At 46.5% G+C, this 27,084-nt stretch overlaps 1 protein-coding gene across 4 annotated transcripts in view; it reads right to left on the bottom strand.

Annotated features, from left to right (window-relative positions):
* The window catches only part of ITCH (itchy E3 ubiquitin protein ligase), a 2,968,415-nt gene that overhangs the window by 2,393,226 nt on the left and 548,105 nt on the right, over window positions 1-27,084 (bottom strand). For all 4 annotated transcript variants that reach the window (XM_069652264.1, XM_069652266.1, XM_069652265.1 and 1 more), the window contains exon 6: window positions 4,377-4,428. In XM_069652264.1, coding sequence (XP_069508365.1) covers window positions 4,377-4,428 — 52 coding nt within the window. The remainder of the gene's footprint in view (window positions 1-4,376; window positions 4,429-27,084) is intronic.

Raw genomic sequence — 27,084 nt, 5'->3', positions numbered from 1 at the left:
CTAGGGACAAGTCTGTGGTAATGGTGATCTCGGGTAATGGCTGCCCGAACGGCCTGCTCGTTAACAGGTTGGTCTCCATACTCCACCACCCAAGTCCTGGTGGAGGTGCTGTGGTATGCTGATTACAGATGCCTGGGAACTATTCTCCTCATTCCAAGAGGCTGAGACATATAGCTGCAGCCTCCTCATGTTGAGTCTAGTGTATGGCACAGCCAGTAGACAAGCCACCATTATTCCAAGCAGGTGCTGGTACTACCATGCTGAGGTCACTGGTCTGCTGAGAAAATGCCTTGTGGCCTTCCTGATTGCTTTGATCTCGTCTGCTGAGGGGAAGATTCTCTCTGCCCTCGTATCCCAAATTAGCCCCAGGAATGTTAAGGACTGAGTGGGGAGTAACTGACTTCTTGAGGTTGATAAAGAACACCAGATCGTATAGCATGAGTGCTGTGTGACGTACTGACTGGCAACTCCGCTCGGACGAACCAGTCGAGGTATGGATAAAGATGGTGGCCTTCCGCCCTGAGCAGGGCTGCTACCAAGTTCATTAACCTTGTAAATACCCTCGGAGGTGAATTGAGGCCAAAAGTGAGGACCCTGTATTGAAAGTGAAAGCCTATGATCCTGAACCTTAGGAAGGAATGATGGGGTGACGTTCAGGTAAGCATCCTTCAGATCCAGGGAGCACACCCAGTCTTCCCCACACAGTGTCTTCGCAATGAGTGCTGGAGTAATCAACTTGAACTTTTGTAGGGGGTAGGGAAAGGTTCAAGGAAGAAAGGTCTAGCACAACTCTCAGGCCAGGCTGGTTCTTTTTCTGCATGGCGAATATCCGGGAATTTAAGACCATGCCTCGCTGTCAAGCTGGAACCTCCTCCACCGCCTGCCTCCTAATGAGCAAGCAGATTTCTGCCAGAAGAGTTGCCGTCCCAATCTGTGGGCGCGGAGGGGAGGAAAGAGGAAATGGAGTTATTGGTAGACGGAAGCCCAGGGAAACTACAGAGCGGATCCATGGGTCCACGAACCTTGCCCGCCAAGAGTGGATGTGAAGGGCAAGCCTGCCCTCCCAAAGGAGACTTGTGGATCTGGATGGCACCATCACAGTTTATACCCTCTGAGGCTGGTGCCTGGGAGGGGGACTGGAAAAAAACCTCTGTGAGAAGATTTGTGCTGCTTGCGCCTGTGCTAACTAGGAGACCCGTCTGGTTGTCTAGAACGTTGCTCCTGAAAGCCCATGAAGCCACCCAAGATACGCCCTGTGTCAGCACATTGGCGAGTTTGGCTATTGGCCTTGGGCACAGATTTTGTGAAGGACTTAGATGTTTGTGAATTATTTTTCTTTTTGTCAAGATCCTCGTTCGCGGTCGAGTGAAACATGTTGCCCCTCTCAAATGGCAGGTTGAGAATGCGCTCTTGTACATAGGGGTTACACTTGGTAGCCCTAAGCCAAGATAGTCCTCATGTCGGTGGCGACACAGATAGCTCTGCCCCCGCGGTGTCAATGTGAGCCATTGTGGACTCCAAGATATACTGGGCCACAATTTTCACCTGTCAACCCTGCCCTGAATCGTGCGTGACTCTGCACAAGGAGCTCTAGGAGAAAGTCTGCAATCTCCTGCTAAAGCTTTCGGTTCACTGTTGCCAACATTGCGTCTGCCTTGGCCTGGCACAGGTGGAGCGTGGAATTACAGTATATATATTTGCCGTAGGACTCCACAGCTTTTCCTCCTAGGAGTACTGATGTGGGGGCAGATGAAGACTGCGATTTGGAATAAAGGGAGGCCACAGCTTTAACAGAGGAGTGTGGTTGGGGGTGCACCAACAGTATGACTAAGTGCCCTTCCGCCTGCCTATACTTAGCATCAAGGCACTTGTTGGTAGGCTGCGTGGAGTGCAGCTTCACCCAGCCCTTTTTGGACAAGGATTCTACATCCTTTTGTAGAGGGATGCCAGTTGTTGTTGAAGGGTGAAGGGTGAATGGTCAACACCTCAGCCAAGACCCCCCCTCAGATTTTTCAGTTTGTTGCTGTAGGATCCCCAGGTACTCGGCCACCTGAATCCTTTGGAACATTGCGTTCGGTGGCATGTTTGAGGTCTTGTTTTCAGTACGAGTGCTTTTCTGAAATGACAGGCTCAGAGTCATGATTTCTGGTGCCGACCTTCTAGGTCTGTGCGGTTGTGTCAGGCTGTGTTTTGGGACCAAGGTCATCAGGACAGTGTTTGGTTTTCTGTGTCCCACTGGCTTGAGGGACCCTTTTATCAAACTTTTCTTTTTAAATGAACCTTAAAGTTTTCTGTGCCCAAAATGAGAGTTGGCTAAAAGCAAACTCCTTTAGCAGGCCCACATGATCTTTGGCCATTATACCCAGCCTTTTGGACACCATGTGAGGCTCCTGATCTGTTTTTGTAGGGAGCTTTTTGCAGAGACAGGGACGGCTGGCTAGAACCTTGCTGAGTTTTTGCAGTCTAGGGTGACAGGTGTTACCCATTCTCCTGTGTGCGAGACAACTACATCAAATGGGCATTCCTTGTAGGCATCTGCCTTTGCAGTGTCCATAGTATAGGCCCCCAGCGCTGCTGCTTTCAACACCTATCTATACATTTTGAATTTCTACATACCCAACAGGCCCGCTCTCCTCCCTTAGAAGACCATGTTTACACATATTTGAAGTTGCACTCCACCGCCCCCCTCAATCCCCCTGAGAGTTCTCAATTGAGGCAGTCACAGCTGGGGTATTGAGACCAAAGTTTTACACATACATAGTGAGTCATTTTATGCATGACCTCTCCCTGAACACCAGGGTTTGACGGATACAGTCTAACTGGACAACTTTACGGTTCCCAGTTTAGTGTGCCTTTAGAGTGAATGCTTTGGTTGCCAGTTCACATTGTGTCATGTTTTGTTCGGCAGATCCGTTTCCCAGTAGGCACTTCAACATGGCCGCCGTGGCTGGCGATTATAGCACACGCAACAGTCTAGATGTTCTTTCCCAGAACACATTGCAGCGCTCTGATGTCACATCCTCCCAAGCAGCTTATCAACAGGATCCTCCAGGAGTCCAGTGCGTTGCTACTCTCTTAGGAGTATACAAGCGCTTCGTGAGTCAGTTTGTTAGTTTACCTCTGTGTGTCCTTATTTCTTATCCCTGACTTCGGTTGACACTCTCTCATCTCGTTACTTTTCCCTTTTACTCTTTACTTTCAGACCGCTACAAAAACACGGGAAAATACTCGTCAGACTTTTGACGACTTTAACCACGCCCCTTTGGAGCGCGGTTCCAGCTCAGTTTCTCTTTGGTTCAGGAATACAGATCCTCGCCCTCCACGAGCACGGATACCTACCTCAACTTCCAAGGGTCACTACCGAAACTCTTTGAGCAGTCTCCAGGAGACTACCTTTGTTTACGAACTGGTAGGCTTTATATTTTTATGGTTGTTTCTACTATTGGTAGTCATCGTTAGCTATTTCTCTCTCTCTCACCGTCCTTTTCTATTCTGCTATTTTCCTTAGCCAGCTATTCAGTACTTCTAGGGACTCCAGGCTATCTCGTCCTTCCTCCACATCGAACTCTCCCTTTCTACTAATTGGGGGTAAGAATTTGAACTAAAGTTTCTAAGGGGATCTGACCTCTGCTAGACAAAGGAAATTATCTTCTAATCTACTTTGTATTCTTTATTAGAACTTAATATCAATCGCTAGGAGCTCCCAAACTCTGAAGGTGAATCTTCAGCCTACGTTGGAACATCCCGGTGATACAACGCTCTCAAGCAGCTCTCCACAGGGTTTTTTCCCCCATGAGGGTTTCCCTGGGCACCTCTCGGGGATCAAGCCTTTGAGCAGGACTCCGGAGGGGTTTTCAGGGGAATTCCTAATATCTTCAGGGAGAGTCAGCGAGATCCATTACAGGTACCCACCGGGCCATAGGACATTTCCCTTCGTCCATTCTGCCCAGGTAGGTGATTTTCTGTTTTTCCTTCTCTATTTACCTGGAGCAATTGATATGTATATCTAACATTGTATATTTGCTGACACATTGTGTTTAATGATTAAGTACTTTGCCTCTTACTCTCCTGTCCATCCAAAGGCAAGTAAAATAATCTGAGGGCACAGGGCCACAAAAGCATTATGAATGCCTGCACACACAGTAGAATATATGATATGACAAGAAAGCCCTTGTCGAAGCCTACATTTTATTCTAGAAAGAACACCTTTTAAAACTGAAGACCAACTACTAGATGGCAGAATATTCATAGCATGTGACTCTAAATAGACATAGAAGTCATAAAAATATGATTTTGTAGGTAAATAATGGACTACTGTACAGCATCTTAACTAGATGTTTAATCAGCAGTTTACAGTACATTTTATCATGTCATACCTGGCTGGAAGGGTTTCATTTTGTACTTGCAGGCCATCATTCTGTGCAGCATCTAAAACAGAAAACGTCAGAGAGGGCAAAGATCAGTTGAAGAGTAACTGACAAACTAAAGGGTCTCTTGCATTAAAAAGAATATAGGATATTCTCACCATGGTATTCCTTTTCATTGCCGGGTTACACAGCCCAAGCTTATGGCACACGTATAAGAGAAAGGTTACTCAGGTGACTGAGTTATTTGATCCCAACTTGGTGGTAAGTGTGGCTGTTTGGTAACTGCATATGCATTTTGAAAAGCCTAGTCTGGGGAAGCCCAGCGCATCATCTACCCATGTCCCACCATAGGTGCTCGGCACATAAACAATACATTTCCAATATGAAAAGCCAAACTGATGCTTATGGCTAAGCCATATAGAGCAAGTTGTTAAAGGGATGAAAGAATAACTGCGTTCCTACAGGCAAGTGGATCCTGCTCACTCACAATTAAGGCTCCGTTCTTTAATGTATGAAGCAGATTAAGCATAGATCACAGAGGATAGGACACAAGATCAACTATTGGGCAAATAGATTACTGAAGACAGCAAACCTAAACCAGTATACATTTGGACAATAGTGTTTAGAAACCGAATGTTAGTGTGGCACATGTTGCTTCCATAAACATTGGAAAAGTAGGGACAGGTTTCTGGAAAGCTTTAAATGCTCTGGTTGAAATATCATGGTGCAAAAAGATGGGTGAATAGATTCTTTTCAAGCTAAGGCACAAGCTCCTTGGAGACATACTGCAACCACACAGTACATGCGCATCTAAAAAGGCATGCAGCATTAAAGGAGAAGAAATGCTAATAAAAAGCAAGAGTAAACACCATAATTCTATGGCCTAATTCTCAAGAGGAGACTGAAAAGGGGAAGACTTGATGGACGTGCTGGCAGATAGCCAGTCGCAATCTGTGCTAATAAGTCAATCATGACAGAAATTTTCAAACTAAGTCACAGCTTAGTAATGTTTCAGGCTTTCTTGTTCTGGTTCATGTAAAATCTCATTGTACATCTCAGATTCCTATTACCCAATTGCCATGGGAGTTTTGCTCATTCTGCCATGCGGGGGGTAAAGATGGGTAGGAAAGCCACAGATATATTCATCCTTTTAGTCCATATTATACCATTATAGTGTTGGCTTGAGAGGCCTAGGTACAATTGTGCAACCTGAATGGGGTAAGCAAGCCATTTCTGGTGTTTTAAAATAGATAGCATGTGAAGACATAGCCAACCATATTATTAGTATAGGTAAAAGAAGTGTCACTGATATATGCTGGATGTCATTTTAGTCTTAGCGCAAAGAAGTGTATAAATGTGTGCCATAATGCTTTAACAGCTTACATGAGCAAAATAGGTTACATAGGAACCTTTGATTTGCACAAAGAAGAAGTAGATTAACGATACTTTGATGATCTAGCATAAAACTATGAGGGGTTTGTTTTTGAGCTAGCATTTATTGAACCATGTTGCTCATTAAGGGTAGTACAGCGAGGTACCAAGCAGATTCAGCCTGCAGTAGCTTAATTGTGAAAAGGGTGGGTCTTTCCAACAACCTGATATTTCAATAGAGATGTAAGACGCTATGTCTTAATGCTGATTTCACTTTGCATTCATTTGAGTTGTGATGACCTTTGAGGGGTCAGAAATGTGAGACTGACACAAAGGTATAGTTTTCTCAATGTTTGACATTTAATAAAATAAAAGGGGTGAGATAAATGCCTATATTTCCCTACACTGACGTGGATGTCCCTACCTAACAAACAAAAAGAACAAGTGTCCAAAAAGCCTCTGACCCTCACACTAATACATACAACAAAAATATACAAGGAATATTTTGGCTGTCTTCAGTTCCACAAAACAGGATGAAAGTTCAAACTTATAGGATTTAGCCATGTTCTCCTTGTGACCAGGGTTAGACTCCCATCCCCTGGATTAATTCAGGATTATCCTGGATAAAGTTCTGATTCAACAAAGTTCTGTTCAGTTCAACACAAAATGTCTTTTCCTTCCACTGCATCCTTTCACTTGGTAAAGTAAACTTCTCTTATACGAACACTTGTTCAAAAATCAAAACACTTGTCCTACACAGTATCCATCTTGGTAAGGCAAATGTCTCCCTTACGAAACATATGTTCATAAATCAAGGCAATTGGTTTCCTCAGGATACAAAGCAATTATTAGCATATCACACTTATTCTTCTAATGGAATACTTTTGTCAGGATAGCACAGCAACAACCTTTGGTGATGCAACAGTTTGTCAAAATGATAAAGTTAACAAGTTGCTTCCACCACACTTTTTTGCCACATCACCACTTCTTCAAAACACATTCTTTCCTGGTATAGTCGCGTGCCAGGACGAAAAACTCCTATAACTACAATTGGTTTTAGTGGTAATAATTGTTCAAAGATTCTCCACACCAGCATCCCATGTGAGGAGGGCTAAACAATGGCTGCCTCTATTTATAGTTTGACTCTTAGCAATGTGGGTTACAGGTTTTCACAAACTGGCATCCCCAGAAAAGAAGAATTATACCCTGGTTGCCGCTTTACTGCTTCTTGAGAGCCCATTGGCTGTTGGCAATGTGTGCCACAAGTTTCCCCAAGTTGGTATCTTATAGAAAGGGAATTGCACAAGTGTCGCCTTTTTACTTTAATTGTTTGTTATTCAAAATTGTTATTTACTGCCAAATGTCCTGCTCGGAACACCCCAGTGTCACCTTTAACTCACCGGTCTTCTTTGGCGTCTCCGCTTCACTTTCTGTTGCTGTGGAGGACCTTCTTTGTTCTGCCCCCTTCACGGACAACTCCCGCGTGAATTCAGCGGTCTGCACTTCAGTTCTTCACAGGAGCTCTGCCAGCTCCGTTGGGCCTCCACATCATCCCACATACAGAATCAGCTCACGTCTCATTGGGAGCACGTCTCCCAAACAGCTGTGTTTCTCTTCCCGTGACCGTCCACAATGGTGCTTCCTGCTGCGTGCACTCTGTAATGCTGCATGCATTCTCTTCCCGCATCGGCTTCAGCTGGCGCTCTTCTTTCTGCTTTTCCAGGACTTCGGATTGTTTCCACCTCCGCTACTACAACCAGATCTCGCTCCAGCTGCAACTCATTTTGGGATTAAAATATCTCGCTCAAGTCCCTTGCTCTACAACTAAATCGCACATACTGTTTAACAGCGCTTCCGATCCTTCCTAACTCCGAGTCCCTCTTCCTCGTCCAAGTACCACAGGTATTATGGGCCATGAAGTACATAGTGATTTAGTCCTTTGACATTTCGTTAGTTTTGATTGTTTTGTGAACTGAGAGTTGTCAGAGTCAGTGGATGTTATAGGAAAGGGTTTGTGATTTAACATTGATGTTAGAACCTCTACTTAAGACAGAATCATGACAATGAAGAGGATATCGGATATAATTCCTGAACTCCCAATGTACAAACCTTACTCTTTTTAGATGACTTTTCATAGCTTGTTCTTTTTCTTTGGGTAGTTTCATGGTAGGGACTTGTACAATGACAGCATGCCATTAGGTATTTGGGAATTATAGGACTCATCTTCACAAGAGGACTACTGCTTCCCTCCCAAAGGAGTTACCACTTACCCCTGACAGCCATCTCCTCCAATGTGATCCTCCCTCATGATATCATCCCCAGGGTTAAGATAAGGTAGCGGCTGCCTTCCCCTGGGAGAAGACTTTGGACTGGAGTTCAGTGACAACTCCACAGGATTCATCACAGACCACTGTGCCTGGTTCTTGTGTATGCACAATATGATACTTTGACTTGTTTTAGATGCTACTTTTTGCCTTAAATGCTACTTTTCAGCAGTAAAGTGATGACAGTTGGAAGGTGCGTAATAGCAATCAGAATATGCTGGTTCCCGTAAAGGTGCTGTTGTGGGAAATGCCAGGTAATTTGTGATACAGGCATGTTGTTGAACTGGGCTACACTTAAAAATGTCCAATGTTGGTTGTCCTTAATCTATGCAGGTCCACATATATCATTGTCCCAGGTGACTATTCCATTTACTCCCACCCCACAAACTGGTCAGAATGTCCCCGAAACTCAACCAATTGTAAGAAGCTCACTGCTCCCCATCAAATCTGATTTCTTAGTGTGAGAGTCTCAGCCATGAAGAGGGGCTCAACTTGGAATACGGACATCGGGAATCAATATAAACTCAGAGTACGGGGGAGGTCGAGAAAGACTAGGAAACCCTCTGGTGGGGCATAGACGGGGCCTGGATGGAATACCCAGTCATGGAGGAGGAGGAGGAACCCACTTGGGGAGACCGGGACCTGAACGGTAAGAAGCCCGGACCTCGGAAAGAACAGACAGCCACAACAATGGGGAAAGTAGGAGAAGACCGCAAGCTCGGACAAGAAAGCCAGACTGCGGTGCGAGCTGCAAGCAATGGCGGGCTGAGACATGTAACACCGGACCGAGGGAACAAACAGCTCTCGGGGTCGAGAGACGCCGAAAACCTTGTAGTAAAGCGGGCGGGACGCCGCAACATTAAAAAGATGCGGGGAGGGGAGAGCAGCCCTTGCGTATTATCCTTAGCATGGTAGTCAGCAAACAAGTTGAACACAAGAACATGGGAAAAGGAGGCAACCTGTAAATACAGTGGCTTACCCATAACACCAACACACTGCACCATAGAAGGCAGTCCCCTCGAGTCACCGGTGCAGTTTCCATCATGGCGGTTAGCACTCCGGAAAGAAGGCGGTGGGCCTGTGGGGCTTATCAAGCTTCCTCAGAGTAGGGAGCCCTGATTGGACAATGGGAATCCCTGATTGGGTGAAGGGACTCCAGCCCATATTTAAAGCAGACAGATATGGGGGACTAACGGACACTTCTCCCTTCCTTTTCAGAAGAGAGACGGAGGCAAAGAGGAAGCTACAACGTTCCGTTGGGCATATGGAGATTAAATCCCGATTCGTGCCTTATCCTCCAAGAAACCCCATACTAGGTTGATTTTTGGACTACATGCAGGACACGTGAGGTCCTGTCGTTTTTTTTTCTTTTCTTAAGTCAATAAAAGACTTTTTATTTAAGAGCAAAACCTGTCCAGTGTGATCTCACACTTATCAATTGTATGTTCTTTTGTGATCAAAAGAGCATTGTTCCTCATATATAAATACTCTAAATACTCGGTGGAGTCTGTTTTAGTTGGAACTCATGGAAGCTAGTAAATTCTTTAGGGATATTGTTGTAACAAAAGTGGGTTTATTTTTATACAAACCTAGATTGGTTTGCTTGCCTCCCTGTGGATGCAGGGATGGTGCTCCGCACCTCAGAGATGTGTTGAAACTTGCTTATAAAAGCGTGGCATGGTTTGGTACTATGTTTTCCTGCCTCCTCTCCTCTGTGCATCAAATCCTGTCAAACTGTGGACTGAAAATAGCTCCATCCATAAGTACAATGTAGGTTTGGGTTATTCATAGTCCGTAAATGCTACATGCTGTGCCAAAGAGAAGAACACTGGGGCCAATTAATTTACATTTTTTGTTAATGTGAAATCAACCTGTCCACTGGAAATGGAGTGAGAAACGCTCTTGTCTCTCGTTTCAGGGGATGATATGCTTCTCCTAGATTGCGACAGGGGTCATTCTACCCTTCTGGGGTAGCAGGTAATATCCATTGACACATGGATGGCAGGAGGCTCCACCTGGCTAAGGGGGTATTTAACAAAGTTGCGACACAATATTCCCTTAGCTTTTGTTGAAAAGGTCTTAGGAAAGAAGGCCAGGTGAATAATTTCCCAATTCAAATGGACATCTGAAAAGACTAATATTTCAAGATGGATAGGTATGGATTATATGGGTGACTGAGGGAGTAGTTGGGCTGACTGACAAGCTACAGTCAGAGCTATATGTTAAGTACTCTTAAATCCATTGCATTTTTAGATACTACCTCAGTTAACTAACAAACATGGAGCATCACAGAGATAACAGGTATTTATTAACCTGCTGGGCCACCATGTTGTCGCAAAACTATTACATTTGTCTTTGAAAGTTTGCCATTTCACAACTCTCTGTAATGTATAAAGATGGAGAATGTTTGTAAATTGGAGTGTGTGAAAAACAATCATACAATCGGATGTGAAGATGGGGAGACATGCATTGATGAAACAAAAAGCACAGTTCTTGCTGATCTTGCTAAAACAGAGAATCCAGACATTGGGTATTCTGTGCCATGGATTTTCATGTCGAAATTTCAGGGCATTAACTATAGATTATGATAATGCACCTGAAATCTTGGTATGCTCGACAATCAGCAAGGATACAGCAAGGGTACAGAATACAAAGTAAGTATTAAAGTATGTTTGAGATCAATTTAAAACACCTGGATAATACATAATAAATCAAATGGTGAATTAATCACTCGTATTAAACTACAGCAAATGAACTAATGGTAATCATTACAATTGAAATACAATCAAATCTGTTATTTATTTTATTTAAATATGAATACACATATAGCCGAATGGCTTTGTATATACAACATATAAAACGGAGCATTACAAACAAATAATCACACAAATTTCAACATATTTTTATAATTTAAAATCTGTATAACTGCTTTCACCATTCGTATGTTACATAAAACCCATAAATAAGAGTGAACTGGGATGCATACAATGCATATTCTTTAAATTATTAACACCAAGCATACTGTAATTAAAATCATACCCTACAATAAAAAGGCTCTATACTCTTGGGAAAGACATCCATCTACTATCTTAATAATTTCAACACATTTCCAATAGAATTTAATCAAATAAAAAAAGTCTGATTGTGGTCACACCCATTTAAAAACACCGACCATATTGATGTTAGGTCATCCAAGTTAATACAATTGTTATATGCCATCAAATAGCTTGTTTTTAGCCTTTGAAGGCTTTCACAACATAGTAACAAGTGTTTAATTGTTTCCAGTTCCCCTGTTCCATATAACCTACAAAATTGTCCATTACGCAAGATACCTAACTGAGCACCATTAGTCACGAGTGCTATACTTATATTAAATTTCACTCTTAAATACTGTCTTGCGATTGCACGGTTAGGGAACCCATTTATGCATGATGGTTTGACTTCTCGCATGGTTATATACTCAAAAAAGGTTAAATTATGGCTGCCTGAACATAAAGTTACTAGGTGCTGCTCTTTGCGAACCTGAAACAACTTGGTTTTCAAACTGGCCTTCATCACATAAATGACTCCATTAGACGAAAGACCATAGCAAACCTCTTGCCATTTAATGCAATTAGTTACCAAACTACCCAGGGTTCCTACAGAGTCGTGGGCTTCCCGCCAATGAGTGTTCCACTTCAAATTATGAAAACATTTTAAGAGCACATCATGCACAAAAAACATAAGCTCTACATATAGTCAGCTGAATCAATACACGATCAACTACGGATGTTAACCATTTGGGACACCCTCTACTTCAACTTATTTTGGCAATCAGCCCATTTATTTAGGAGCTCATCTTCGTCAAGACTGGATAGCACTATACAGAAAGATATTAAGGGGAAGTTTTTATCAGGAATTGTATTGGCCCAATGGATATGGTATGTATTTTAGAGCATATATCGACTGATCAGTATTTCTTTTCCAATGCATCTTACCTTTGTTTTTCACAGTTTCACATGCGAAGATCACAAGTCGGAAACTGCCATCTTGAGCTAGTCTTATCCGTTGATCCATCGCCTAAGTTCAAGTGCCCTCACAGCAGTAAATCAGATCACCCGCCCCTCAGGTTGACAGCCACATGTCAAACCGATATGCTCTACCTCTTCTCACAACGTTGGTGCACAGCGTAGCCAAACATCCCCTTTCATCAACATCACGTTAACTAACACAAAACCAGGAAGATCAACACACCAAAAAAAGTGTCCTTTCTTTTCACAAAAAGAAGAAAATAACATACACTTTTAATTAAATACATATACTCTGTAATTTACCAAGTAGTTCCATTTTTTATTTCAAGTTAAAAATTGAATACATCCAAGGAATCATTCAACATCTTTGGGAACATAATGAGTGTAAGAAAACATTGTTAACTACAATAATAATAGTTCTTTTATAACATGCTTAATACCTGCATGTGGTTTCTAAGCATGGGATCAGTATTCAAACCTGTGTTGCGCTGGGTTGTCTTGCTTCCAAGACAAACGTGTTGCCCCTGAGCCATCCATCCTCCCCCGACATAGTTCCAATGTGTAGGTCGACTGTCATATTCCATCAAATCTTTCAGATTGCGTTCATTGTTCTTTTAATCGCAGTACTTGAATTGTGAAGTAACATTTCCGTGTGTTAAAATCGAATGCGATTGTGTTCGATCATCTATGTAGCATCGAAACACATGGTGTTCCGTTTGGGAGAACAAAGTTCTAGTTACACATCAAAAAGAAACACTGTCATCTGCACGTCTTTATACCATAAAGGCTGGCATGTTGCTGCAGATGACTGGCATCGCAAATGGGCAAAATTGTGTGTCTCGATCGTCCCAGAACATGGATATTATAGTTCTGTTACTGATGGTTATTCTCCGGTTCTGTTTAAAGAACCCATACACTGGAAGATTCTAACCATAGCGCACACACATACCAATGATGCAATTATGTAAATTTGGAAAAGCAAAACTATATTTCAGTAAAGCATTTAAAGAATAAGTTACACGATAAATCAAAATTTTAATTAGATCATTTTTCGGTAAAATGCACATTTACGATGTCCAGTCTTTGCGTCAACTTGAATATCAATACAGCACATTGTTTATCATCAAGAATCCAATGGCATGTTGAAATGTCAATGTTGACGTGCCTTCTCGTTCAACAGCTCTTATGAATAGAAGAACAAGTTACTTACCAACTGTAACGTACTTTCGACTGGATGTTCCTCCTACGTATTCTTCATCTTATGATAATCGTATCCTGCCAGCTTCGCTGCTTTGGAAAGAAATTGTGCACGAGGTCGTGGCATCGATGTCCCTCAACGGACATCACCATCAATATAAATAGCTTGTGCCGCGCCCGTTGGCTTCATTTCTGTTTTTTCGAGGAACTATTCGAGAAACACCCAGGCGTGCCTCATGACTGATAGACTCTTCGTGAGAGGAAAGTGTAAGTAACGTAAACTGTACTGCGGGGTAGGATGGGAGGGGTGATGAGGAATACGTGGGAGGAACATCCAGTTGAAAGAATGTTACAGTTGGTAAGTAACTTGTTCTTCGAATGGATTGTGTCCTCCCACGTATTCCTCATCTTATGATAGACTCCCATAGCTGTGGCAATTTTGGAGGTGGGAGTACTAGTTATTCTTGTCATGGACGGAATGGCATACCGCTTTGGCAAATAAACCTTCATTGGAAGAAGAGGCATCTAAGCAATAATGCTCGATGAAGGTATGCACTGATGCCCATGTTGCAGCTGAACAAATATCTGCTGCAGGGACCCCTCTTCAGAGCCGCAGAAGTAGCCATTCCCCTAGTGGAATGGGCTTGAAGCCCATCCGGTGGGTCTTTTCCCGCCAATCTGTAGCACTCAATTATAGCCAGAATGATCCAGCGGGATATAGTCTGTTGTCACCACTAATCCCAATTTATGACATGTATAACTTACAAAACGTTGGTCATCTTGATGTCATTTTGACATTCTTGAAATGTAAAAACTGAGAGCCCTTTTGGGGTCTAGTCTATGCAGTCTCTCCTCTTTGCCAAAATGAGGAGGAGGATAGAATGTTGGTTATATGATTTTTTGTGACAAATGGAAGTCAGAAACTACTTTTGGCAAGAAAGAGGGTTTAACCTTAAGAACCACTTTGTCCTTGTAAAAAGTAGTATATGGAGGTTTACATGAGAGAGCCTGTAGTTCACTAACCCTATGGGCTGATGTTAAGGCCACAAGAAGGACAGTCTTTAATGTTAGAAACCTCAAGGGCCAGGAGTGCAGAGGCTCAAAAGGTATACAAGTTAGAAACTTAAGTACTAGATTTAAATCCCAAGTTGGGACATGAAAGGGGACTGGAGGGCACACATTAGTAAGCCCATTCAGGAATTGAATTAATGAAATTTTGAAGAAAGAAACCTCTTCCGAGGAGCCCTTGAAAATGGACAGCACAGCTAGGTATCCTTTAATTGTTCCGATCTGGAGCCCCAGATTGGCTAGATGCAATAGGAAAGAGAGCCCCATTGGGGTGCCACATTGAAAAGGGTCCACATCCTTATTTTTGCACCAGTTACTGAATTTGTTCCGACACTGGTACAAAGATTTTGTTGCTGGCCTTCTGGCCGAAAGCAAAATCTCCATTGTGTCATTCGGAAGATCCCAATCCTTGTATCTCAACCTCTCAGAAACCATGCGTGAAGGTTGAGCGTTTTGACCTCTGGATGGAGAACCCAACCTTCCTCTTGCGAGAGATCCTCTTTGCGGAAGACGTATTGGAGGGCAGATGGACATGTCCAGAAGGTCCGGGTACCACGTCCTCCTGGTCCAATCCGGGGCAATTAGGATCATGGTTTTCCTGAACTTTCTCAACCGCCTGATTACTTGCAAAATCACGGTGACTGGAGGAAACGCGTACAGAAGTGGAAACTTCCAGACCACCACGAACGCGTCCCCTAGAGCTCCTCTCTGAGGAAATTCCCATGAGCAGTACTGTTCGCACTTCCGGTTGACCGTGGTCACAAACAGATCCACTTGAGGGGTTCCCCAAAGGCCGAAGATCTCCAGAAGGACTTCTTGAGCAAGCTCCCACTCGTGGGAGACTGCTCTGCCTGCTCAGAGCGTCTGCCGCAGTGTTCTGCTCTCCGGCTAGATTAACTGCTGATAGAGAGATTTCCCCCTCGTATTGCCCAGAACCAGAGCTGCATTGCCTCTCTGCATAGTGGTAGTGATCCTACGTCTCCTCTCTTGTTCAGGTAGTACATGGCCACCGTGCTGTCCGTCATTATCAGAACATTCTTTCCCTGTACAGAGGGCAGGAAGGCCTTCAGCGCTAGTCTGATTGCCCTCAGCTCCAATAGGTCGATGTGTAGTTTGGACTCCGATGGAGACCAACGACTGTCAGATCGTTGGTGTGGGCTCCCCACCCCGTGAGTGAGACGTCCGTTACTACGGTTATCTCTGGCCATGGTTGCCAAAAAGATTATCCCTTGAGGATGTTGTTGTTGCAAGCCCATCATAGTAGATCCTGAGCAACTGCGCTCGGGACTTGCAGAAGATCCGACATACTCCCCGAGAATTGGGACCACTGAGTTCTGAGGGCCCATTGGAGAGATCTCATCCTCAGTCAAGCCTGTGGCACCAGAAAAATGCAGGATGCCACGAGGCCGAGCAACCTCAGAAAATCGAAGGCCGGCAGATGCTGGGCATTCTGGACCTTTTTTCCCCATCTGCCGCATGTGGAGAGCTCTCACCTCGGGAGGCGAGGCTTTGCCCGAGGAAGTATCCAAAACTGCTCCGATAAACTGGAGCTCTTTGGATGTTATCATGTGAGACTTCTTGAAATTGAGGGAGAAGCCCAGTTTGTGAAGGAAGTGACAGGTGATCGACAGATGTTCCTGAGCTTGTTTGGGAGAACGCGCTCTGATCAACCAATCGTCCAGGTAGGGGTAGACGTGATTCCCCCCTCTCCTGAGACTCGCTGCCACAACCACCATCAGTTTGGTGAAACCTCTTGGGGCGGAGGTCAGCCCGAATGGCAGAACTCGAAACTGAAAGTGAGAACCGCCAACCGCGAACCTCAGGTACTTAGTGCTTGGGATGGATTGGCACATGAAAGTAAGCATCCTGAAAGTCCAATGATACCAACCAGTCTTGGAGTTGGAGAGCCTGAAGGATCTGAGAAAGGGTTACCATCTTGAACCTGTCCGTCCTGAGGAACTTGTTCAAGTTTCTTAAATCCAAGATGGGTCTCAATCCTCCGTCCTTCTTTGGAATGAGAAAGTAAGGGGAGTACCAACCCTTGTTCCTCTCCGCTACAGGTACCTGTTCTATTGCACCTTTCTCTATCAGGGTTCAAATTTCCTGCAACAGGAGCGGATCTGGAATGTTGACAGAGTTGGTTCCCGGTGGATGGTCCTCAGGCCTTTTTAGGAAGGGAAGGCAGTAACCTTGAGCTACTGTCTCCAGTGCCCAAGCATCTGAAGTAATGCCCCGCCATTCTTTCAGGGGCTGAGAGATTCTGCCTCCCACCGGGGTTTTGTGTGATAAGGCCTCAGAGTGATTTGGAGGTAGCTGCAGGAGCATCTGAGGGCAAAGATGCCACTTCTGAGGCTGGTTTTGCACTTTTTCCTCGTCCACCACGAGCAACATTACTCTTGCCTCTTTGAATGGCCTGTCCTCTTCCTCTACCAAAAGATGAGTAGTACCGAAAAGAACTACCTCTCCAGGAATATGAGCCAGAATAAGGTTTCTGAGGCTGTCGCATGGAGGCACTAAGATTTAGCCGCCGCTTTTGAGGTCTGTAGTTTTTCTAATCTTTCATCAGCTTTACTACCAAACAGCCTCAAGCCATCAAAAGGCATGTTGAGTAATCTAGCCTGCACATCTGGTGCAAACCCAACTTCCTCAACCACGCAAATCTGCGTAGCACTGTGCCTGCAGCCATGGATCTGCTGATACTATTAACAGTATCCAGTCCAGACAGGAGACATTCCTCCATTGCCTCCTTTCCGTCTTTGACAATATTCAGGAAGCCTTCCCTTTCCTCGCCTTCCGGAATATGTTCAGCCGCCGCCAACATGCAGTCCCAGAGGGTATGGGTGAACCTGGCCAGGGTACAGTTGACATTAGTTGACTTAAGAGCCATGCTACCAGAGGTAAAGACCTTACGGGCCCAAGCATCCACCTTTTTCTTTTTTTCTTTTTTAAACGTGTTTATTTTAAACAGGCAGGTTATAGCAATACAAAGCTTAATCACTTGCGACATGTAGCATACAGTAATACCCTTTGACGCTCCTCCCACCCCACCCTTTGGTCTCAAGTTCCTTCTTCACGTCCCCATAGGGGATCTCCATCCTGGATAGTTCTCCTGGCCAGTTGGGGTTTGAAAGTCCGGGCCGGAAACCTTTGGTCAAAATCCAATACCGGACCCCAGATGTTGCGAAAGCGATGCAAAGTGCCTGCCCCGGCAGCCGTCACCTTCTCTGCGATCAGGATGTCCCAGATTTTCATCCACCAGAAAGGCATGAGAGGGCCTTCCGTCGTTTTCCAGGTGCGGGCTATCATGTTCCTGCCCACAAGTAGGCATTGCAATAATAGTTTGGCCTTGGGTAGATCCCGGGGATCGGTGCTCCAAGGAGGATAGGTTTGGGGGGGCCAAGGGCAGTCGCACCCGAGTGATGTCCGCTATCGTCGCCAGGCATTGTTTCCAAAAGGCTTGAGCCTTGGGGCAGGACCACCACATGTGAAAGAAGGAGCCTATTTGGCCGCATTGCCTCCAGCATTGAGGGCTGAGTGTGGAGTTCATGTGGTGAAGTCTTAGGGGAGGGTAGTATCACCGGAGGAGGATCTTGTAGGCGCACTCTATTCGTGATGCATGATGAGGAGGAGGTGTGAGCCCGGGATCAGATGTCAACCCACTGTTGGTCTTCAATCGGATGGCCCAATTCTGCTTCCCATAGGGCCATATACCGGGTCTTGGAGGTTAGGAAGTCCGTTTGGAGGCGCTTGTATAGAGTGGAGATTCTTCCTCGGGGCGGGAGCTCATTAAGGGTCAATTCGATAGCTGTGGGGGGACGAGTAGCCGCCTGGCGAGTCTGTGGGTGGGTGCATCAGTGGCGTAGTACCTATCTTGTTCCTGGATCCTAAAGAGTTCTTTGCATCGCTCAAAGGTGTAGGGTTGGCCCCCTTCAAAAAGTTGACCCAGGGTCTCTAGGCCTCCTGCAATCCAGGCCTTAAAATTCCGGGGAGACAGACCAGGAGAGAAGGTCAGGTTCATAAACACTGGGGAGAGGGGGCTGAGCCCCATCGGGATACTCTTCTGTTTCAACGCCTTGTCCACACCGAAATGGTGTGTTTGGTGGATGCCAGAAGATTCCGCCACTGTCGCCGTTCCGGAGGGGGGACATGTGGGAGAAAGCGTAGCGGGAGGGGTAACTGCGCTTGTTCGAGGTCCACCCATCTAGGGCGATTGGTGAGGACTTGCCATGATTGGACACAAGACAGGTGAGCCGCCATTTGGTATTTCTGCAGGTCAGGGACCCCGAGGCCACCCAGTTTCGCGTTGCCCAGCATTGTGGATTTAGGGATCCTGGGCTTCCCCCCCCCCCCCCCCTCCAAATAAACTGCAGCATTTTCTTCTGTAAGCGTTGAAGGGCTGGCGCCGGAACCGGCACCGGGAGAGTGGAGCATGCATACAGAAATCTCGGTAGTAAGTTCATTTTACAGGCTGTAATACGGCCCATCAGCGATATCTCCTGTGCCGCCCAAAGTCTCAAATCTGCCTCTAAGTTTGTAAATAATGGGGGAAAATTAGCCCGATAGGTCTTGCCTGGGTTGGCCGGGATCTGAACTCCCAAGTAGCTAATTTCTTTGGTCGTCCATTGTATTGGGCACAGCGGAACCAGGGCTTCTCGGTTTTCTCGGGTCAAACCCACTCCCATGGCGACTGATTTCCGGTAGTTGACTGGGAAGCCTGTGACCCTGCCATAGCTCGTTATCTCAGCCAGGGCTTGAGGGAGGGAGGAGCGGGGTTTTGTGATAGTCAGGCGGACATCATCTGCATAGAGGGCCAGCTTGTGGTGTGCCGGGCCTGATTGAAAGCAGGGTTCAGCCTGATCCGCTGGGCAAACGGTTCCATAATTAGAGCGAAGAGAAGTGGCGACAGCGGGCATCCCTGTCGGGTTCCTCAAGTTAGATTGATGGGGGAGGAGAGGGTGCCGGTAACTCTGAGAAGTGTTTTAGGGGCTTTGTAATTTGCCAGTGTCATAGTGAAGAACTCCGGGCCAAATCCAAAAGCCTCAAGTGTGAGCCTCATGAAAGTCCAATCCACTTTGTCAAACGCCTTGGTCGCGTCCAGGGCCAGAAGCACCAATTCCCGGGAATCTCAGGAGGCAAGTTCTACCAGATCTAAGGCTCTTCGAATGTTGTCGGCCGTGGAGCGGTGTCTGAGGAAGCCACCCTGATCCGCACTGATTATCTCCGGCAAGAAACGAGACAGACGTGATGCCAGGATTTTAGAGTAGATATTAGCATCTATGTCGAGCAGGGCAATGGGTCTATATGGTGCGGGGTTCTTCGGATCGCCTCCAGGTTTAGGTAATAAGACCGTAATTGACTCCTGCATGGACGGGGTTACAGTGCCCGTGGTCCTGAACGAGTTAAACAACTGTACCAAAGGTGCTAATAGTTGAGGTTTGAAAATCTTGTAAAACCTGGTTGTATACTCATCAGGGCCAGGGGCTTGGGATTTAAGAGCTTTTATTGCCTCGTCCACTTCTTCGTCAGTAATCGGCGCCTCCAGAGAGTCACGGGCTGTTCTTTTTAGCCGGGGAAGCGCTGCACCCTGCAAGTATTCCTTCGCTCCAGCGCGGGACATGGAGGAACAGGTCATCACCTGAGTCAGGTGGGCCTCCGCGAGCTGCAGTTTGTCCTGGTCAGCGTAATGGACCTTGCCTCGTTGGTCCTGCAGGCCCACAATTGTATTGTTCCTCTTCGCCTTGGCAAGTTTGCCCACTAGTAGCTTATTTGCTTTGTTGTTTCTAGCATAATAAAACTGTTTTGCTTTGGCCATTTGGTGGGCAGTGTGTTCGGCATAGTGGGCCTCGATCTTTTTTTGTGCTATCCGGATGGCCCGCTGATTTTTAGGGGTCCAGCCCTTCTCCTTATGGGTCCTCTCTGCAATTCTAAGGTCTTCCTCAAGGCCCTGGCGAGTTTGACTTTTATGTCTATGATAGGCCGCTCCTTGCGCAATCAGTTCACCCCGCACTACTGCCTTCATTGTGTCCCAAGGGTTGGCGGTAGAGGTGTCCTCACTGGGGTTCTCCTTAAAGAAGTTGATCGTGGTTGCGATTGCGTCTCTGAGTGGCATCTGGTGTTAGCTGGTTCCTGCCCTCGGATTTCCAGGGTCACCGGAGCGTGATCAGACAAGATTCTGGAGCCAATTGTCACACTGTTGGTAAACGTGAAGATTTGTGGAGACACTAGGAGAAGATCTATCCTGGAGAAGGTTCTGTGGACATAAGAATAAAAGGAAAAGTCTCTTTCGGATGGGTGGAATACTCTCCATGAATCCACCACCCCCAAAGTTCTAAATAGTTGTAGGAGAGCCAGGGCTATGGTGAGGTCTCCGGCACTGGGTGGGTGTGACTTGTCTTTCGTGGGGTCCGGGACCCCATTGAAGTCCCCTCCAATCACTATCTGCCCTTCCAAAAACGGGGAGAGAGTTGTACTCGGGGATTCATAGAACAGCGCCTGGCTTGCGTTGGGTGCGTATACGGAAATTATAGAATAGAGTTGTCCTAGTAGTAGGCATTTCACCGCCATGTACCGCCCCTCCGGGCAGCTTATACAGTCTAAAATTTGAGGGTTCAGTCCCCACTCAAATAGGATAGCTGTGCCACCCCTCTTCGAGTTCCCAGATGCGGAAAGTTGCTTCAGAAAGTTTCGGGAGCGCAGGCGGCTATGGTCTGCCGGCAGCAGATGGGTTTCTTGTAGCATAGCCACTGCTGCACCATCATTCTGAAGCTTCTGTGGGATGGAATTGCGTTTGGCGGGTGAATTTAGTCCCTTGACATTCGGGGAGACGAACCTCAGAGTTCGATGTTCTGGGGCCGGGTCCGGGGAGGTTGACAAGTCCTGGGGGAGATGTAGAGGGATCAGCCATGTTGCAGAGTGTGTAGCCATTCCACAACCTGCCTGTGGGTTTTTTTCTCGGGCCGCCAACTGGAGGGCCGAGTTTTAACTGAGGGTGGCTGACCTTTTGCGGGTCTAATGCCTCCCTTGGCCAACGGGGCCATAGAACAGTGTGTAGCCAACATGGTTAACCTTATAGGTAATCTTAGTGGTTTGTTCCAAGGACTCAGATGGACTGTGCCTTGGAACCGGGCATGGGCTGTGGAATAATGCCCGCTGCTTAAAGGATGAAGCTTATCTGTGTTCCTGAGAGTGCAGATCGGATCATGGTGCCGGCTGCGAACCGGGATCGAGGTGGAAGCGCCATCATGGGGTCGCATCTGGCTATTTCCTCTTCCGGAACCTGGAAACCCTCGACCAAGAGTCTTGTGTGGGATTAGGGGAGGCCACCAGGTTTGAATCAGCCGTTGCTTCGGAGGGCAGGAGAGACAAGGGTTTGGAAGCATCTGGGCGCAGGATGTCGGTAGCATCTTCCAGGTGGCTAATTTTCCTGAGTGAGCCCTTGTACGAAAATTGCAAAGCTGTGGGAAAGAGCCATCTGTAGCGGATTTTTTGAGACTGAAGAAGGGTGGTTAAAGGGCGAAGGGCTCACCTCTTTTGAAGAGTAAGAGGAGAAAGGTCCTGGAAGATCTGGAGGGAGGTCCCTTGGAATGTAATTTCGTCTTTGGAGCGGCTTATTGCCGAGATGGCTTCCTTCGTAGTAAAGAAGTGCACCCTAGTAATGACGTCAGGGGGGCCATCCGATTCCACTCCGCATCGGGGGTTCAGCCTGTGGGTGCGATCTAGGAGAAGCAGTGAATCTTCGAGGTCAGGAAGGAGAGCTTGGAAAAAGAGGCCCACATATTCAGCCAATCCCTTGTCTGGGATCGAAGTGGGAACCCCCCGAATACAGAGGTTGTTGCGGCGGGCCCTATTTTCGAGGTCCTCCTGCTTGTATTCCAGGGTGTCGTACTTGTCCTGCAATAATCCGTTTGAGCGTTGGACCTCAGTTAGCGCGGAGGCATGATCTTGGATATGATCCTCAACTCCTACTCTTTGTTCAACCTCCGAGACTTTATCTGTGCTTTCCAGTTTAGTTGTGAGTTCCGCCATACAAGAGCGGAATTCTGATTTGATATCCGCCATGAATTCACGTATATCTTCTTTGGTCGGCAAAGGCCCCTTGTTATCTAGGGATTCCCGTGAGATAGAGGGGCAGGAATCTTGTTTTTTTAGCTTTGTCGGAAGCGGTCAGCAGAGTTGCTATGTCCGAAGACTTGGTGGTCTTTTGTTGCTTGGACATCGCGCTGGTTGTCAGCGGTGGGACAATGGCCGCTGGGAACAATGTGGCGATGAAGAGTTGCTATGGGAGCTGCTCACGTGGCCCCCAGAGGCTAAGAAGCGCTGCCCGTGCGGGATGTAGTCCTTATCCGCGGGCAGCAGGGCGCCCCAGGAAGAGCTCAGGGAGAATGGCATGTGGGCTAGGCCTACCTTAAATCTCTCAAGGGGCTCCCGCTGAAGGCTTCCGCCGCCAACTGTTGGGGGGAGGGTCTCCCATCTCCGCTCCAGGAAATTGAGTCGCTTCTAGGGCCGTTGCATATGTCCATGGGCCGGAAGGTGGGCCCCACCGGGAACCTAGGTGGGCCACTAAAGCAGCCGCGTAGATCTCTGTCCGCTGGATGTGTAGCTGTAGGGCGGCGTGGGCCGGGGCAACCCAGGAGGAAAAGGGAGAGGGTGCACAAAACGGGGCCGATGCATGCGGGGCTCCTCGCCGATTCCAGGGGGGGGCCCGGGCCGCCCTCATCGGCCGATGGAAATAGTCCCTGCTTGTCCGGAAATCCGGATGTTCGTCCGTCCCCTCCAACTCCTGACTGCGGATGCCATCATACGTGCGCCCGCCATCTTGGATTCTCCGAGCAGCAGAGGGGGGACCGGGATTCAAACGACGAGTACGGACATAGTGCTCCCTCTCCCAGCTTTCATCTTTGAGCCGCTCGTGCCCCATCGGTTCCGATCCACATAGCTGGCGTCGATGGATCGTGTACGCCACAGGAACTGCACAATTTTAGCTATAGCAGCGGGCCGTCCATGGGCGGCTTTAGAGGAGCGACTGCATCGCGTCGGCTCCAAGCCACGCCCCCAGCATCCACCTTCTTATCCTCTCTATCCGGGGGGGGGGTAGATGGATATGCTGTTTGTCTTGAGGAAGTTGTAGCCTGAATAACCAGACTTTATGGAGTGGGATGCCTACTTAAATAATCAGGATCAGAACTAGAAGTTCTATACTTCTTTGGAAAATTATTGTTGACAGCAATTTTATCAGGAACTTCCCAGTTTTTTTCTACTGTTCTTTGAAGTGCCCTATGGAAGGGGAGAACCGGATCCTTCTGGGGGCCCTGATCAAGTGTATCAGTCATATCAGTCATATCATCCTGATCAAAAGTGGGTGAGGCTCTACCCCAACCCATGTATTCAACCACTCTATTCATTAGACTCCTGTACCCTGAGGTTTTGCAAACTCCAGCTCAGGTGACGTATCAATGCCACTAGCAGAGTGAAGGGTATCACACAGCTCTCTCATTTTCGATTCTGGATCGATTAATTCTTCTGGGACCCCTCTATTAACATATTGTACTCCAAAAGGAGAAACTTCTTCAGAGACACATTCTTCACATATAGAAGACATAGATTAAAGAAGTCTGATTTAGGTAAAGGAGTAAATATCCTTTCCTGTACTTTGGGTCGAAGGAATCTAAGGAACCTTCGATGGTATCGAAGGAGTCTTTGAAGACACCGATGACGTCTTCGACAAAGGCGTCGAAAACTCTTTTGGCTTCGATGTTGAAGCCGTTGGCGTCAACGAATTAGTCGAGGGTTTCAAACGACTTATATTTTTTAGACGGTGTTGGGGAACTACTCTATTCGAGGAATCTTTGACGATTTGACGTCGACTCGAGTCTTTCGAGTTTCACCCTTACTACTGGATTTTTTCACAATAGTTCCTGACTTCCCTGTGTCATCCGATGGAGCAACCGGGGTCTGGCTCTTTTGAGGCTTCTTTGAGGGGGGGTCGAGGCCGCATTCTTAAAGACCTTCATCATCTTCCTTCAAAATTCATCCCATTTTCTTGGGGGATTTAGTCGGGCATCGTACCAATTCGGTAGACGTATCCGAGGAGGAAGAGGGAGATCTATGTCTCCTCTTAACCTTTTTTTAAGAGGAAGATGAAGAGCGTCTCGATCTACTGCATGATCGAGACCGCTTAGAGTTTACGACGATCCAATTCTTTCGAATCGCTCGATTTCCTATGTTTTTTTTTACGAGGCCTTTAAGGAGGCCATGGAAACTTCCCACCCCACTACCAATTTACCTTTCCTCTCACAAAGAGCCTTCTCCGTCATCGACTGACAGGAGCCACAGTCGCCGGTTCGATGGTCTGAACCTAGGCACCAAAGACAAACGCAGTGAGGATCTGTAATTGATATCTTCGATCCACAGTCGATACATTTTTTTAACCCCGTCTTGTGAGTAGAAGGGGTGGAAGAAGACGACATTTTCTGAAGAAAATATCGAAGCGCGCCGTTCTCGAGAGGGAAGCAATCGGAAAAACAGAACTGAAGCCAACAGGCGTGGCACAAGCGATTTATCCTGATGGTGACGTCAACACGGTACGGAGCCCGTCAAGGGACATCGATGCCACGACCTTGTGCACAGCGTCCTCTGCCGAGAATTTCTTTTTACGAAGCACTGAAGCTGGCAAGATACGAATATCATAAGATGAGGAATACGTAGGAGGACACAATCCATTCGAAACTTCAGTTTCGTACATTAAGTTGAAATTTTGGGAATCTTATTTGTTTGTGGTTACTCGTCACATTGTGTCCTTGAAATTGCTATTAAGAGGGATTCAAGGACAAACAACAAAGAGACCCTGTATTGTGTGGTCAAATTGCCAAAGGAAGGTTTGTTTTCGGACATACCACAAAAACACAATTGCAAGCACTATATTAAAAATAAGAAAATATTTGTACTCTTCAAAAGGAACAAATATTTTTCTTTATTTACAAAAAATGTATCAAATCATGTTTAATTACTTTAGTTATTTTAATGTCTAAGACTACATGTACACACGGGAGTGTTCATATGGTCAGCCAGTTTTACAATGCAAATAGCTTATAACTCGTCTTCAAAATCAAATTTATTTGGGTATAACCAATAACGCCTACATACTTCAAACCCAATTGAAACAGTGTCCTACAATAACGACAATTACATCCACGGTTTTCTGTTAGTTTACTACAATAGTAACCAGTTGAGTACCCATGCGGAGGTACAGGGGCTGGGGGGAGAGTGGGCTCAACTTGGTGTCCCTCTGCCAAGACAATGACGGTGCCTGTTCGGGAGTTTTACAAAAGTTCACCAAAAGGTAAGACTTTATAAGACTCACTTGGGACATAGGACTCCAACTCTTAGTTTAGGCCTGAAAACACACAAGTATGGTGGTAGCAAGGGCTGAGCAGCCGGGCCTTTCTTAGGAGGGAGAAAGGGCTGCAGGTGTTACTGTGAGAAACCTGAAGGAGTCTCACCCACTAGGCCCTGGGGATCTGTCATCCAGGTGGCCAGGACGCCGCTATCGCTTTTGGATCGAGTTCCTGGGGGTGGACCAGTGCGGGAGGATCACCTGGATGAAGGGTCTTCAGGGAGTGGGACACCGGAAGGTGAGACGCGGTATCCCCTTCCCTAGAACACCTTTTCCCCCTCCTACCAGGTATGATACTTAGGATCTCAACCCCCTCCCACACTCCTCCCCTTTCCCGATGAACGCTTTCTCATGGACAGCTCACAATCAGTGAAAACGGACTAACACCAGAGCCGTATACTGACATGTCCCAATACAATTGTCAGGCAATTACAGATTACACACACCCGACTTCCAGCACACTTCACCACATGGATAAAAGGCGGAGCACGAAAGCACAATCTGAGCAAGGCAAAGCACATGAGGAAGCAGCAGTTCCAAGATGGCAGTTTAATACGAGGAGAAAGACGGCGAGACCAGAAAGGGTTGCAAGGAGTGAAGTGCCCTTGACCTTTTCAGAACGTTACTCTCGTGAAACTTGGAAAATACGAAACATAAGACCTGGGACTAAAGCTGAAGAATTCTGCATTGTGTGTCAGAGGTACACAGGGCTCTCCTGCGTCGATAACCAAGGCGGGGAGGAGTGTTTGCCACCGTGGTACTGTCCTTGGCTCCTAAAACAAAGCAGAACCAGTAAAGACAGCACAGCCGGTGAGTCGGAGAGACTGATACCAGACCAGCCTGTGTAAGAACCAAGGTTGCAAGCGGCAACATCGTATGAAGAAATAGAAAGAGAAGTGTGCGTGTGAAATGTTTCTGACGAGCGACACAAACCTAAATCAAACCCAGGAGCGATTGAACTTTGGAGGCCAAGAAAGATACTGTAGACCGAGTGGTCCAGCACCACATGGATGCTCATTCGAAGGTCTCTGTTAGCTATTCAACTGGTTGGCAACTGTGAGAAGGGAATTTTGAGATCAAGGTGGTCCTGCAATGCGTCAAGCTAAAACCGGTGCACATTCAAAAGTCGATAGTATGATGCAAACTGAAATTAGTCTGGGCCCGGCTGAAGGAGACTAATTGTGTAAAAGGAAGGATCTGAGCCCGGCTGAGGGGATCCGGGGTGAACCGGGAGTCACCCAAGAAAGAATATTCTCTGAAGGAGGGGCGCTAGAAAGCCCAGCGAAGATCGACGCGAGCTCCTAAACATCTTGGAAGATAGAGCAAATATTCAGAGGTTTCCCCCAACTGCGTTG

Source organism: Ambystoma mexicanum, chromosome 3p, assembly GCF_040938575.1.
Source record: "Ambystoma mexicanum isolate Mex_15411 chromosome 3p, UKY_AmexF1_1, whole genome shotgun sequence".
NCBI classification, from domain to species: Eukaryota; Metazoa; Chordata; class Amphibia; order Caudata; family Ambystomatidae; genus Ambystoma; species Ambystoma mexicanum.
Note: the sequence above shows the minus strand (reverse complement) of the source record. Positions and strands in the feature narration are given on the sequence as shown.